The sequence below is a fragment of the Cheilinus undulatus genome, linkage group 15 (genome assembly GCF_018320785.1).
Source record: "Cheilinus undulatus linkage group 15, ASM1832078v1, whole genome shotgun sequence".
Classification (NCBI taxonomy): domain Eukaryota; kingdom Metazoa; phylum Chordata; class Actinopteri; order Labriformes; family Labridae; genus Cheilinus; species Cheilinus undulatus.
This window is the reverse complement of record NC_054879.1, coordinates 25,297,764-25,310,118: the sequence shown is the minus strand read 5'-3', so window position 1 is coordinate 25,310,118 and position 12,355 is coordinate 25,297,764. Positions and strand designations below refer to the sequence as shown.

Sequence of the window (12,355 nt, the reverse complement as noted above, 5' to 3'; positions counted from 1 at the left end):
ATTTGTTTTAAACAAAAGGATTAACATTTTTAAGAGGGCTACTCACTACAAAAATGACTTAAAAAGATATTTGTTTATTTGATAAGAGTGGTTATGATTCGGGTTAAATATAAAATACCACAGCTTAACTTTACAATGGACCATCATTTTGCTGGGCCAGTTTTACAGTTTGGCTGGGCCATTTTCCCTCTAGTGGGCGACCTTGTCACCAGAGGACTATTCTTGAATGTGCATGACTGTGTTCACCCACCTTTAGGGACATTGGGATCCCCTGTCTCTGACACCTTTATTTTGAGGGTTGCAGGCTGGAAAGGTTGAGAACCTCTGTCCTAGACTAATAGTGATTTAAGAATATATATAGGAAGATGAATATATAGGAAAAGATCCACAGTTATCTACATTTTCAAGTCAAGTATGGGGATATAGACCCAAATTGCTGGAGAGGAAATTTAATAAAAATAAGCAACTAAACCAATATTTAAGCCTTAATATTTTTGCTTGTTACTTTGTTTGCCAAACAGTATTGCTTATGTTTGAACACATGAGGAAATCACAATTGTTTCTGTACTTATGACTGGATGTCCTTGTCTCGCTGGTCTTGTGATCGTTTTCAGCTCTTTAATGTGTTTGAATTTAAACAGCAGTGGTAGATGCTTCTTGTTAAAGTCAATCCATTTTTATTAGTACTGTGTAAAATCATAACAAAAGTTATGTCAAGACTAATCAAAAGCGCCGATCTAGATTGTTCTTTGCTGTGTTAGAGACAGACAGAAAAAGACGGGAGCTGTATGTGCCAGGTCCAGACTAAGCCTACAGCTGTGCAACAAGTTGCTGGTTAAAGACTGGACCAGGCCTGACTCTAAGTGCTGGTCCAACAAAGAGGCACTGGTCCACTTATGAGCCAGCACAAACTACAAGCTTTATCTAAAAGGAAAGTCTAAGTATAGCTGATAAAAACATAGTACTTGTCTGCCTACCAGATCAGACCAATGCATTAAGCCAAAGGAGGTTCAGTCTAATTCTATAGCACTGTAATTAGTTGGTCCAAACCTGAGCCAGCCTTAAATACAATTTTTACTGAAAAGAAAGCTTTAAACCTAGCTTGAAAATATAGAGCACACCTACCTCCTCAACCCTGACTGGTAGATGATTCCAAAAGGAAGTGTCGTTGTGCCAGGTCATCTGGCAGTCTAGGCCTATAGCAGCATGACTAGGCACCGGTCCAAGCCTGAGCCAGTGCAAACAACAGACATTATCAAAAGGAACATTTTAAGTCCAGCTTTTGTCTTAAAGAAATGTTCTAAGCTTACTCTAAAAGTAGATTGGGTGTTTGCCCCCCAGATCCTGCCTCAAAGATTATTCCTAAAGAGGGGTCCTACCTCCCGTACTATATGTAGAGACTGTAAGCCCCACAGGTCTACATTATGGGAGCATAATGTTTTAGAGGGGATTTATACCACTCTGAGTTTTTTTTTTTTAAGATTGTTCCTCACCATTACAAGGATGCAGGTAAAAAGGACTTTTTAATCATATTCTATATTTTATAGGAAGCCAATTGAGAAGCTTATATGTGAGTAATGTGATCTCTCCTTAGTTCTAGTGAAAGTGTGGGGTATGACACTCTGAAATGGAGGAGTTGGAAGTTGATGTAATAACATTCTGCATGAAAAACAGAAATGTACATTTTATGTAAAATTTTATCCTGATCCGCACTTTGGTGAGTATCAGACGCAACGTTTCCCTCTTTAACATTTCAAACCCTTCATAGCACAAGAAAAAATAAACAAAGGTAGTTTTTTATTTTTTACTTACAACACTTAAAGACCATACTCCATTTATGTTCTGCACTATTCCTGTTTCTTTTTTCCTTGACAGTATCATCTTCCTCTGTATTGCTCCGTACCTTCTTTCTCCTTGTCCACTTCACCTTCAGAGCTTCTCAAATCCCTGAGCCCTCCCCCCTCCCCCCTCCCCTAATGTCTTCTCCCATTATTCTCTTGCTCTTCTCTTTAATGGCCTAAATGTCATTTGTCCTCCTTGCATCTTTTTGTCCTTCCCTCCCTCCCTACATCCTCTAAAAACCCTAAAACTCACTTTCTTCTCTCCCATTGTTCTTCACTCCTGTCGTCTTCACTCATCTTCTCCATCAGGAGGTTCACACGTCAGACGAGTCCGACTGTGACGACGACCTCGACCCAAAGTCGGGCATGGAGGTATGGACACATGCAGTTTAAATGTGCCTGGTGAACTGATATGGTAATACTTATGAAATGCTTGTATCAACATTTCAAAACCATGTCACATCCTCGAACTGATTTTAAAATATCAGAAATGTCAGAGTGTCATGTTTTGCAAGTTTGGACAAAATCCTAATTTCTGTGTTTTAAAGTAACACAACATCAAAGTTTCTTACTTGTCCTCATCTGTTTTCCAGCTTCTGAATCCAAACTTCATCCAAGAAGGTAAGAAACGCAAAGAAATCTGAATTTGTCTGCTGAAATGACAAATTGTTACACAAAGTGTGAAGAACAATTTCCAAGAAATTAGAGATACACAAAACTAACATTTTAAGAGGAAATAAGAAGGTAAGAATAGGCATGTATATGAATTTGGTATGTGGACAAAATCAACAAGTTAGCATAAATATCCTCCACTAAAATGTCAGTCATATCAGAAGAGAAGATAGTGATGCATTCAGAAACTTGTATACATGATGTATGTCATGTAAGTACAAGAAAACATTTCAAATTGTCTGATTTTTTTATATAAGCTCCCTAAAATGAACTTTTAATGCATTTAATGAGACAAATGTCTAATTTTGAATATGAAATGCCTTCTCCAATTGCAGGATAAAGTTGATTTAAATTTTCCTTCGAAGTCCTGCAGAGAAATAAAACAAAGACATTCAAAATGTTGTCCCAAAATTAGATCTGCATTTATTTTGTCCATATCAAACCCATGATTAGAGACAAGCTGTAAAATGGTGTTTCGGGGCAACCTAGAAGATTAAAAAAATGAAGTATCCATTCTTTTTCTTTTTGGTGGGAAATACAATTTACTTTTTGATTTAAAAAAAAATGTAGTTTTTGAGATCATAAAGTCAGATGTTTACAAGAAACCAAACTCAGTATAGTAGCATTCAAAACGTCATAAATTTATGACAAAAACTCAAGATTTCCAAGTTAAGAAAACTGAAAATTTTGTCTATATGAAATCAAAAATGTCAAGTTTTTCAAGTCAAATATTTATGTCATTGTAAAGTGGGGAATTTACAAGGAACCAATTTGAAAACAGTGTTTGGAGAACATCAGTTTTCAGAAGTTTCTCTTCTGAGTCCAGATGATATTGTGATGATTTATAAAAATGTGATAGAAACACAAGTATTTTATTATTGATCAGTCTCAGTCAAAAGTATAACAGCTTCATGGAGTGTGAGTTTCTTCCATGCAATCAGCTGTTTTCAACTTTATAATCTCAAAAATTCTAAGGTTTGGTTTGGTAAATTAACAGCTTTTAGAGTGAAAATGTTTGATTGTTTTTTCTTTGTAATTTTATGACTTTTTAAACTTGAAATTTTGTTTTTTTTTTTCCTCAAAAATGGACAGATCCTCTTTATTGTCTATATTTTTTGTAGTGGCCCTTATATGCCATTGCAAAAATGGACAGTTTATATATTTAGATCTTTTGGCTAGATCAAGTGTAGGCCTATTTTATCTGGATTTTGTCAATGAAAAATATTACAATTGACTTTTAAGTTTTTAAAAAAATGGTTGGGAACCACTGTCCTAGCATAAAGCATACAACATCTTGATCATTTTAAGATTTAAAATAAAGATCAAAAGTTAAATTAGATTAACTGTAACCTGTAAAAAGAGCTGGGCCTATTTTATCTGGATTTTGTCAATGAAAAATATTACAATTGACTTTTAAGTTTTTAAAAAAAATGGTTGGGAACCACTGTCCTAGCATAAAGCATACAACATCTTGATCATTTTAAGATTTAAAATAAAGATCAAAAGTTAAATTAGATTAACTGTAACCTGTAAAAAGAGCTGAAGAGCTAGTATGCATTGATGTATTTTCTCTCTGCAGTGGCTCCAGAGTTCCTGGTCCCCCTGTCAGACGTGGTTTGTGCGTTCGGAGAGACCGTGGTTCTCTGCTGTAAAGTCTGCGGCCGACCCAAACCCTCCGTCACATTGAAAGGTCCAGACCAGAACCCTGTGACCAGCAACAGCCGCTTCACCATCGACATCAGGTATCATAGAGCGGATGTGATCAAACATGTGTCCTTTGTTGGAACTATTTGAGTTTTCTTTTTTACCATATTTTCCAGTTAAATAAAGTTTAGCATTAGTTCATGGAGTACATGGATGTCTTATGCCCAGCTGTAATCAAACTGACTGCTGATTCACTTGCTGTCGCCCAACTCTTGCAGCCAATCACAGCTCATTCTCTAAACACAGCCGTGTATTTAAATATGACGTCCTTCTCACTTATCCTTGCTTCATGAATGCAGATAATACCACATTGCAGCTGGCAAAGCTCCCTCTCCACCACCCCAGCCTCCTCCTTTTTAGCCTAATGCTTTTGTTGCACTCTCGTATTTACTTTTATGCTACTATAGAGTTAACTGCTGCTAAACTAGATATCTTTTCTATCCCACTTGCATTACCATATAGTATCTACCTATATGGGGGTTCCAAATAATGCACTTCCTGGAAAGTCAACGTATGCTGCTTGGCTAACTAAGGGAGCATCTTTTGAACAAAACCTTCACCACCAAGCAATACCATAGATTCTTTTTGCAATAAATGGCAAAATCTATGAGAGTGTTCCTGTCTAAAATTCAATTTCTCTCTCTGTTATTACATTTAACTCCTCCTCTTCCTCCCCTCAGGGACACTGGCGATATCTTGTTAAAGATCTGTAACTTAATGCCTCAGGATACTGGTATCTACACGTGTGTCGCTGTAAATGACCACGGCTCTGCGTCCTCCTCTGCCTCCATCAAAGTTCAAGGTAGAACATTTGATTAATAATTTATTTGAATGCTGCTGTTTGTCAATGTGAAGCTTATTTCAATTACTTTATTGGCTGCTGAGTAATTAAATCTGTATTCCTCTTTCTCTGATTATAATATATTGATTAAATTGACTTTGCACCAGTGGGTTTCTCTAAGACGGTTGCAAACAGTCTCTTTGAATCATTGTTCAGTCTAAGCTGTTGGAGTTTGCTCACAGAGCACATGATATTTGTCCTGCAGGTATCCCAGCAGCCCCTGGGAGGCCAGTGGCTCAGGAGGCAAGCAGCACAGCAGTGATGATCCACTGGCCGCCTCCGGCTTCATCGGCTCACTGCTCAGTCAGCAGTTACACTGTGGAGTACAGACAGGAAGGTCTGTGAGAGTTATGAGATGATGTTTGATTTTAAAAACCCACAGAGACTAAACGTGAGTAATTGTTCTCCCGTCTCCTCCTCAGACTCGTTGATTTGGCAGCAGGTGGCGAGCAGCAGAGAGGAGTGTGTTCAGATTGACACTCTGATCCCAGGAGGTCACTACCAGTTCAGAGTCAGAGCCTCCAACCGCTGGGGGGTCGGACCACCGTCCGAGGCCTCAAATATGGTCACGTTGTCCAGCACCAGTATGTCTACACACAAAGACTTCTAAAACAAAAATCAGTTTTATGATTCATGTTGAATAGTTGTAAAGATCTTTTTTTGTGAATCCTTTCTCCAAAAGTTAAATTTTTATGCACTAAGGAAAAGATTAGTACAGGTAATCATGACGGTTGGAAACGAGGGAGCAGCACATCTGGTTCTGAAGGAGCTGAAAAAAATAATTCCACTCTAGGCCCATATGAAACTTTCTCACTTAAAATTTTGGATGCACCCAAAACTTCCAGAGAAAATCAGAAAGTGGCAATTTCACAAGCAAGCAGAACCGACCTGAATAAGAGATGAAGTGTTTAGGTCAAAAGTGCAGCAAATTTCATCAAGCAAAATCAAAGACAAAACAAAAGTTTTAAATGCAAAGTAGTGGATCTTTTTTTTTTTTGGTCATTTGGCAGAGCCAATTAACAATTGAACATAACCTCACTCAGTTTTTTTTCTGTTCTCTGACGGTTTAAGGTTTGTTTTTGCATCACCTATTAATTGATGTATGAATGGCACCCAATAAAGCCAATTAGAGTCGATGTCTGTTTTTCTTTTGCAACTTTTAGTTGACACAAGCAGCAACTGAACAGACTTAAACAATATGTAACTGAGAAAGGACTGTCAGAAACATTCTTTTGTTTCCTTATTTTATCATCCAGACTCAGGTTATGATGGAACAGGGATCCAGTGGAAAGAAAACTTTGAGTCAAGTTTCACTGAGATCTGTGAGATTGGAAGGTAAAGTGTCAAAAATTAAATAATCCTGTAACACTGATCATTTCTTTTAGTTGTTCTTTAATGACCATTGTTACTCCCTCATCTTTCACCAGGGGGCGTTTTTCAGTTGTGAGAAGATGTCTCAACAAGTCTACAAAGAAAGAGGTACAGGATCCCTGAAAGTTTCTATTTTTTTTATCGATCTAAAAGTCATTGATATGCATGTAATCTGTTTCTCTCCTTAGGTTGCCTCCAAGTGTTTAGATGCTTGTCAGTTGCAGTAAAAAACATTTTAGCTTTTCTTCATTCTTTAACATTCACAATCTGGTTACAATCATGGATTTATTTCCCATTCTGGGTTATATATATTTTTTTTTTCACTGAATAAAAGCTGAAATTTGTCTCTCTCTTGCCTAGGATGTAATAGAATTTGTGACCATGCTTTAAAGCTTTATTTTTATGTTCTTCTCTTCACAGTAGGTTGTGTATATCTTTCCTTGATGCACTGTCCCTTGTCTTTAAGTCTACTTCATATGAGTCTTTGTTTCTCGTTTAGGTTGCGGTGAAGTTTGTGAGTAAAAAGATGCAAAAGAAGGAGCAGGTGGCTCATGAAGCAGATGTCCTCTTACATGTACAAAGTCACCAGCTGGTGGCGCTGTTGGACACGTATGAGTCCCCCACCTCTCTGATGTTGATCCTGGAGCTGTAAGTCCAACCCGCATCGGGAAAGCTTCAAACCTGTGCTTAAATGAATGAACTAGTTTCTGTTAAGCCCAGTCCTTAATAGCTTGTTCAAGTTGCACTGCTAGAAATTATACATGATTTTCAACACTGCTGCATAACTTATGGACAAAGTTTATGTGGATTGTTATTTCAAAGGTCTATAAATAATAGAATATAAATGGTAGAAATTTTGGAGGGAACTTATCTTCGACAAACTCCAAATTTAAGATTTCAAATTAATGTTTGCATAGGCTGGAGGACGGTCGCTTGCTGGATTATCTCGTCGCTCATGATGAGCTGATGGAGGAGAAGGTGGCATTCTTCATTAAAGAGACACTGGAGGCTCTGCAGCATCTCCACACCTGCAGAGTAGCACACCTGGATCTGAAGGTAAGAGCAATGTGCAGAAGATTTACAACATTTAGAGACAGCTGACATGGAGAAATAACTATCAGGCACACAGGGAGACATGAGTGAATATTTTATGTTCCAGAGCACTGCTAAAGTTTTTTTTTTTTTGGTCCAATTTTTATCAGGAATCAGATTCCCATGAAAGATGCAGTATCCAACTGTTTTCAGACTAATACCATCATTTCCTGCATGAAGCTTACACAGTTTGAGAAACACTGTCCTGATCTACCATATTAGTTTACCATAGAGTGATTTTTTTCATATTATTTTTGTGATTTCTCTATCAACCAGTTTTTGCCCATCTGTGTTTCTTTAATTATAATTATATAATGTTTGTTTTTTTCATAAATCAATTCCAGGTTTCTTTAATCTTGTGAATTTTGTAATATTTTACATTATATGGGTCGATGTTTCTCAACTGGTCCAGCCTCAAAACCTACCATCAACTCCTCATTGAAAGTTTTGACCCAAACTTCATGTATTTTTTAACCAATCAGATTTATTTAATTAAAAAATAGCCTAAGACAGTAAAAAACCTGACAAGTCAAAGGAATAGGACAAAACAAGCATGTGTCATTGTTTTTCCCCAGGCACGCATTTGCAACCCACTGAAAAGGTCTCACTTTTGGGTCTTCATCCACCAGTTGAGAACCACTGATTTAGGAGGAGGCTTCAAATAAACTGAGTTTTCTGGCTCTTCCTGCAATGAATATTATCTTTTCTTGTCATTTTTGTATTTTCTAATTGTTCAAAATAACAGAATAACTAAAACTATGTAAAGAATTGTCTTAACATTGCATGTAACACATTAAATATCACAAGATAAGCTTTCACAATAAACACACTGCAAAACTCAATGCTTTCTCACCCGGCATGTGTACATTTACCATTTTCATGAAGACTAAGCTAGCTGTTAGCAACCATCAAAGCTGTTGCTGCAGATTTAGTGGCTTGATTTATTTTGTATTCATAAAAAACACTTAAAAAAAGTTAAAACTGATACAGATTCTCTGATATGAGTGTATTTATCACATTTCATATCATTATCACAATACAGTTAAAAATTTTCTCATATAGAGCAGTTTTAAGACAAATATTAACTTAAAGTTCTGTGGTGTCTCACTTCACCAATAGATGGCACTGTATGCATATGTGTTGGTTTATCCTGAGGTAGTAGAAGAAGACTGTGTTATGAGAAGAGAAGACTAAAATGATTACATTACGTGACATGCCGCCTGTTAGCACTGCCTTCCTGTTTCTTATTTTTGTAATAAAGTGAAGAGAACTTCATACTGTTTCTTTATTCAGCGACACAAGTCCAAAATTATTAAACTATAAATGGAGATTAAAATGTAAAGCATGTATATTTAAGCCTAATGAGACTTGTATTTATTGGCAATACCTTCTTTGTCTTTAATATCACAGAACATGTATATCACAGGAAGAAAATACAATGCAATTTTTTCTAATAAAGCTGAGCCCAAATGCATGTTTCTGTTTTTGTGTTCTGTAAACGAAGGATCTTATTGGACATTTTGAACATTTTCAGTCAGTAAATTCCTCTATTTGATATTTTATCCTCTTTATACCAAGAAATGTATTCAGTAGTGTCATGAATTTATCATCTCTGATCTATTTCTGACTTTGTCCCTCTCCTCTGTAGCCGGAGAACATCATGGTCGCCCTCCACACTCCCACCCCAAGCATCAAACTCATCGACCTTGGTGACGCTGTCCAGCTGTCCGCACACCGCCGCTACGTGCACCTCCTGCTAGGAAACCCTGAGTTTGCCGCCCCTGAGCTCATCCGAGGGACGCCGGTCTCTGTATCCACAGATGTGTGGAGCATTGGGGTGCTGGCGTATGTGATGCTCAGCGGCGTCTCCCCATTTCTGGACGAATCTCCGGAGGAAACCTGCGTCAACATCTGCCGCCTGGACTTCTGCTTCCCGGATGAGTACTTCAGTGGCGTGAGCCAGGCGGCGAGGGATTTTGTGTCGTCTGTGCTGCAGCAGGATCCCAGGAAGAGGCCGAGTGCTACGTCCTGTCTGCAGCACCCGTGGGTGGGTCGAGGGGGCGCACACGGGGGGGAGTACTCCAAGACACCCCTGGATACAACACGTTTGGCCACATTTATCGACAGAAGGAGACAGCTGCATGACGTTCGGCCCATCACTAATATCAAAGGGCTGGTGAGCAGCAGCATGGGGAACACACTGTGACTGAGGGCAGAGCTGAAGAACGCAGTCAACAGCTGATTTAATCTATGTCAAGCATTTAATTGTCTTTTCTATTTATTTATGAGTGACTGAGAGCCAGATTTGGTGCCTGAATCCTTCCTGTGGTGCAAAAGTTTATCGTCTCTCAGCTGTAGGACCGCCAGCCTTTTTACCACCTCTAAAGCAGAGAATATTCAACTCTTTTAATGTATAATTCTTAATTTCTGAATAACATTTCCTCTGATTTTTGTCCACCTGGTATCAACTATTGCAGACAAAACAGGCCCCATGAGTCACCAAAAACCCTCAATAGAAACCCAAAGAAATGTGTTCAAACAGAAGAGATAAAGCATTTAGAACAAACACACTGTGAGCAAACAAGAAGACAACATACTTATTTATATTTTTAATTCTTATTTTTCCAGGTAGAGGTGACATAATGGAGTCTGGGTCTTGTTATGATGATAAAAGTGAAGCAAATTCTTCCTATTCCCCTGAATTTGGATCAAACAAAGTTTGGTACATTTTCATGGATATGCACTGTGCAGGCAATTTTTGTCCACTAGAGGGCAGTCGGATAGTTCTCTGACAAGTCAACCTATTTGGAGTAGACATCAGGATTATGTTACAGCAGTTGTGAGCATCATGGCGGCAGAAAAACAGCAAAAGTAAATGGATTAAAACATAGTGTTGGTAGCGATTCATATAGTTTTGACATTAATAAAATATTGAATTAGATATTTGACTGGAGTAAACAAAATTCTAGCCATGCAAGTGTAGATTACCATCAGTGTCAATGTTTGACTGAGGTGGTTCTAAACAGATGCCTCTTGAGTGCATTCAGTTGGAGGTCTTCCAGGCACATCTAACTGAGAGGAGACCTCAGGGTAGGCCAAGGACTCATTGGTGGGATTATAACTCTTCTTGCCTGGGAGCACCCTGAGATTCACCAAGAAGAGTATCTGGACAGACCTCAAAGTAGAGCTGCTGCTCTGTCACCTCACTGAGGTGGTTCAAGCATCTGATCAAGATGCTTCCTGGATGCCTCCCATCTGAGGTCTTCCAGGAACACCCAACCAGGAAGGGACCTAGAACTTGTTAGAGGGATGATATATCCCACCTGAACCCCCAGGAGACGCTGGCAGTGTTGCTAGGAGAGGGGTGTCTTAGATGACTTGCTTAGGCTGCTGCCACTGCAGTCTGGCCCCAGAAGAGCAGTCAGTGTCTAGTATGGCTGTGTTTTATGTCCTTGCTTTTGGCATGGCACTACACCAGCCCATAATGCACCAAAACCATCTGGCAAATATCTATGTTCAATGTCCAGGGCATGCCAGTTAAAGGCCGGCTCAGACTACACGAATTCAGCCAGATTTAAGCCTGACTGCAATGTTGCAGCTCGTCGTCAAAACTCGGGCATGATTTTGAGAGTCAGGAACGACTAACAGTCTTGCAGTGTGACATAATTAACGACGCATCCAAGATGCCCCACAACCACGACTCAACAAGACTAGCATGTCAGAATTTTTCGTACATCGTCGTCTAGTTTGACACCCTGGCCTGACATTAATGACATGAATCCTGACGTCTAACAACAGGAGAACAGTTGCTCCTTATCTTTGCATCATCATTTACAAGATTTACCACTTTTATCCCATTTTATTCCCTAAAACTAATGTGTTAATTTTGTTTTATTTTATTTACGTTATCACACGCATACCGTAATTTCTATCTGAAGGAGAGTCAGTCCATAATGTCCTCCTCTTGATACATCCATACTTATTATCCATAATCCAATCCATTATTGTTTCTTATTTTCCTTTTTATGATCAAAAGACCACTGCAATCACACAGAGCGCTTCTGTTGCAGAGTGATTGACACTCTTTGGCCCGCCCCCCCGTCAACCTGTGAACTCGCACTCAGTCGGGTGACGTCAGCATGAGGTGAGCGGTCGGGATCACTCGTGCAGTGTGGCCAGGCTGTTGGCCAAGACGGGACAAGATTTTGGTCGCATAGTCTAACATGGTGCTGTTGTGAATGACCAAAAAAAATAATGTAGTTTGAGCTGGCCTTAAGTCAAACTTGTTTGAGTACGTAGATTTAAAATCCTTGAGCTTTTCTTTGGTATGCTGGGTTTCACTACAAGGTATATTAAGATGTTCGTCCTCTGAAACTTTGGTCATTCAGTAGGATTGCAGATCCACTGAGCTGACATCAGGAATGAGTTTGCTTGTCACTGTAGAACAGCTTGTCTTCTGGCGAGTGTAACCAGTGGTGTAGTGATGTGGCTTCCAGATGGTCTAAAACTTTCTGATGTGAATAAACCAAAAGTTACCATTAACTCACTGCCACCAGTTGAGCTCCACCTACATAACACATGATCACTGTGCATACAAATGACAGCAAATATAGTCTTATGGAGAGAATAGCAAAGGCTGACTAGGCTAGCTCTGCTAGACTGCCCCATACATTTTTCATCAGCAGAAAATTTAACATTAACATTCCATTTAATTAACTCTTCTCTTGACATTGAAAATGAGGGAACACCCTCAATGATTTCTTCGAGATTAAATAAAGGTTGAATGACATTTTCAAGTACATTTATTGACCTATCTGAGAAATCAATTTTGTTC

At 38.8% G+C, this 12,355-nt stretch overlaps 1 protein-coding gene across 2 annotated transcripts in view; it reads left to right on the top strand.

Annotated features, from left to right (window-relative positions):
• The window catches only part of kalrna (kalirin RhoGEF kinase a), a 220,696-nt gene extending 209,308 nt beyond the window's left edge, over nucleotides 1–11,388 (top strand). For both annotated transcript variants that reach the window (XM_041806652.1, XM_041806651.1), the window contains 11 exons: nucleotides 2,151–2,213; nucleotides 2,435–2,462; nucleotides 4,093–4,255; nucleotides 4,898–5,019; nucleotides 5,264–5,395; nucleotides 5,481–5,642; nucleotides 6,315–6,393; nucleotides 6,486–6,537; nucleotides 6,929–7,077; nucleotides 7,347–7,485; nucleotides 9,170–11,388. In XM_041806652.1, coding sequence (XP_041662586.1) covers nucleotides 2,151–2,213; nucleotides 2,435–2,462; nucleotides 4,093–4,255; nucleotides 4,898–5,019; nucleotides 5,264–5,395; nucleotides 5,481–5,642; nucleotides 6,315–6,393; nucleotides 6,486–6,537; nucleotides 6,929–7,077; nucleotides 7,347–7,485; nucleotides 9,170–9,727 — 1,647 coding nt within the window. In that variant the 3' untranslated portion in view covers nucleotides 9,728–11,388. The remainder of the gene's footprint in view (nucleotides 1–2,150; nucleotides 2,214–2,434; nucleotides 2,463–4,092; nucleotides 4,256–4,897; nucleotides 5,020–5,263; nucleotides 5,396–5,480; nucleotides 5,643–6,314; nucleotides 6,394–6,485; nucleotides 6,538–6,928; nucleotides 7,078–7,346; nucleotides 7,486–9,169) is intronic.
• The last annotated feature ends 967 nt before the right edge of the window (nucleotides 11,389–12,355 follow it).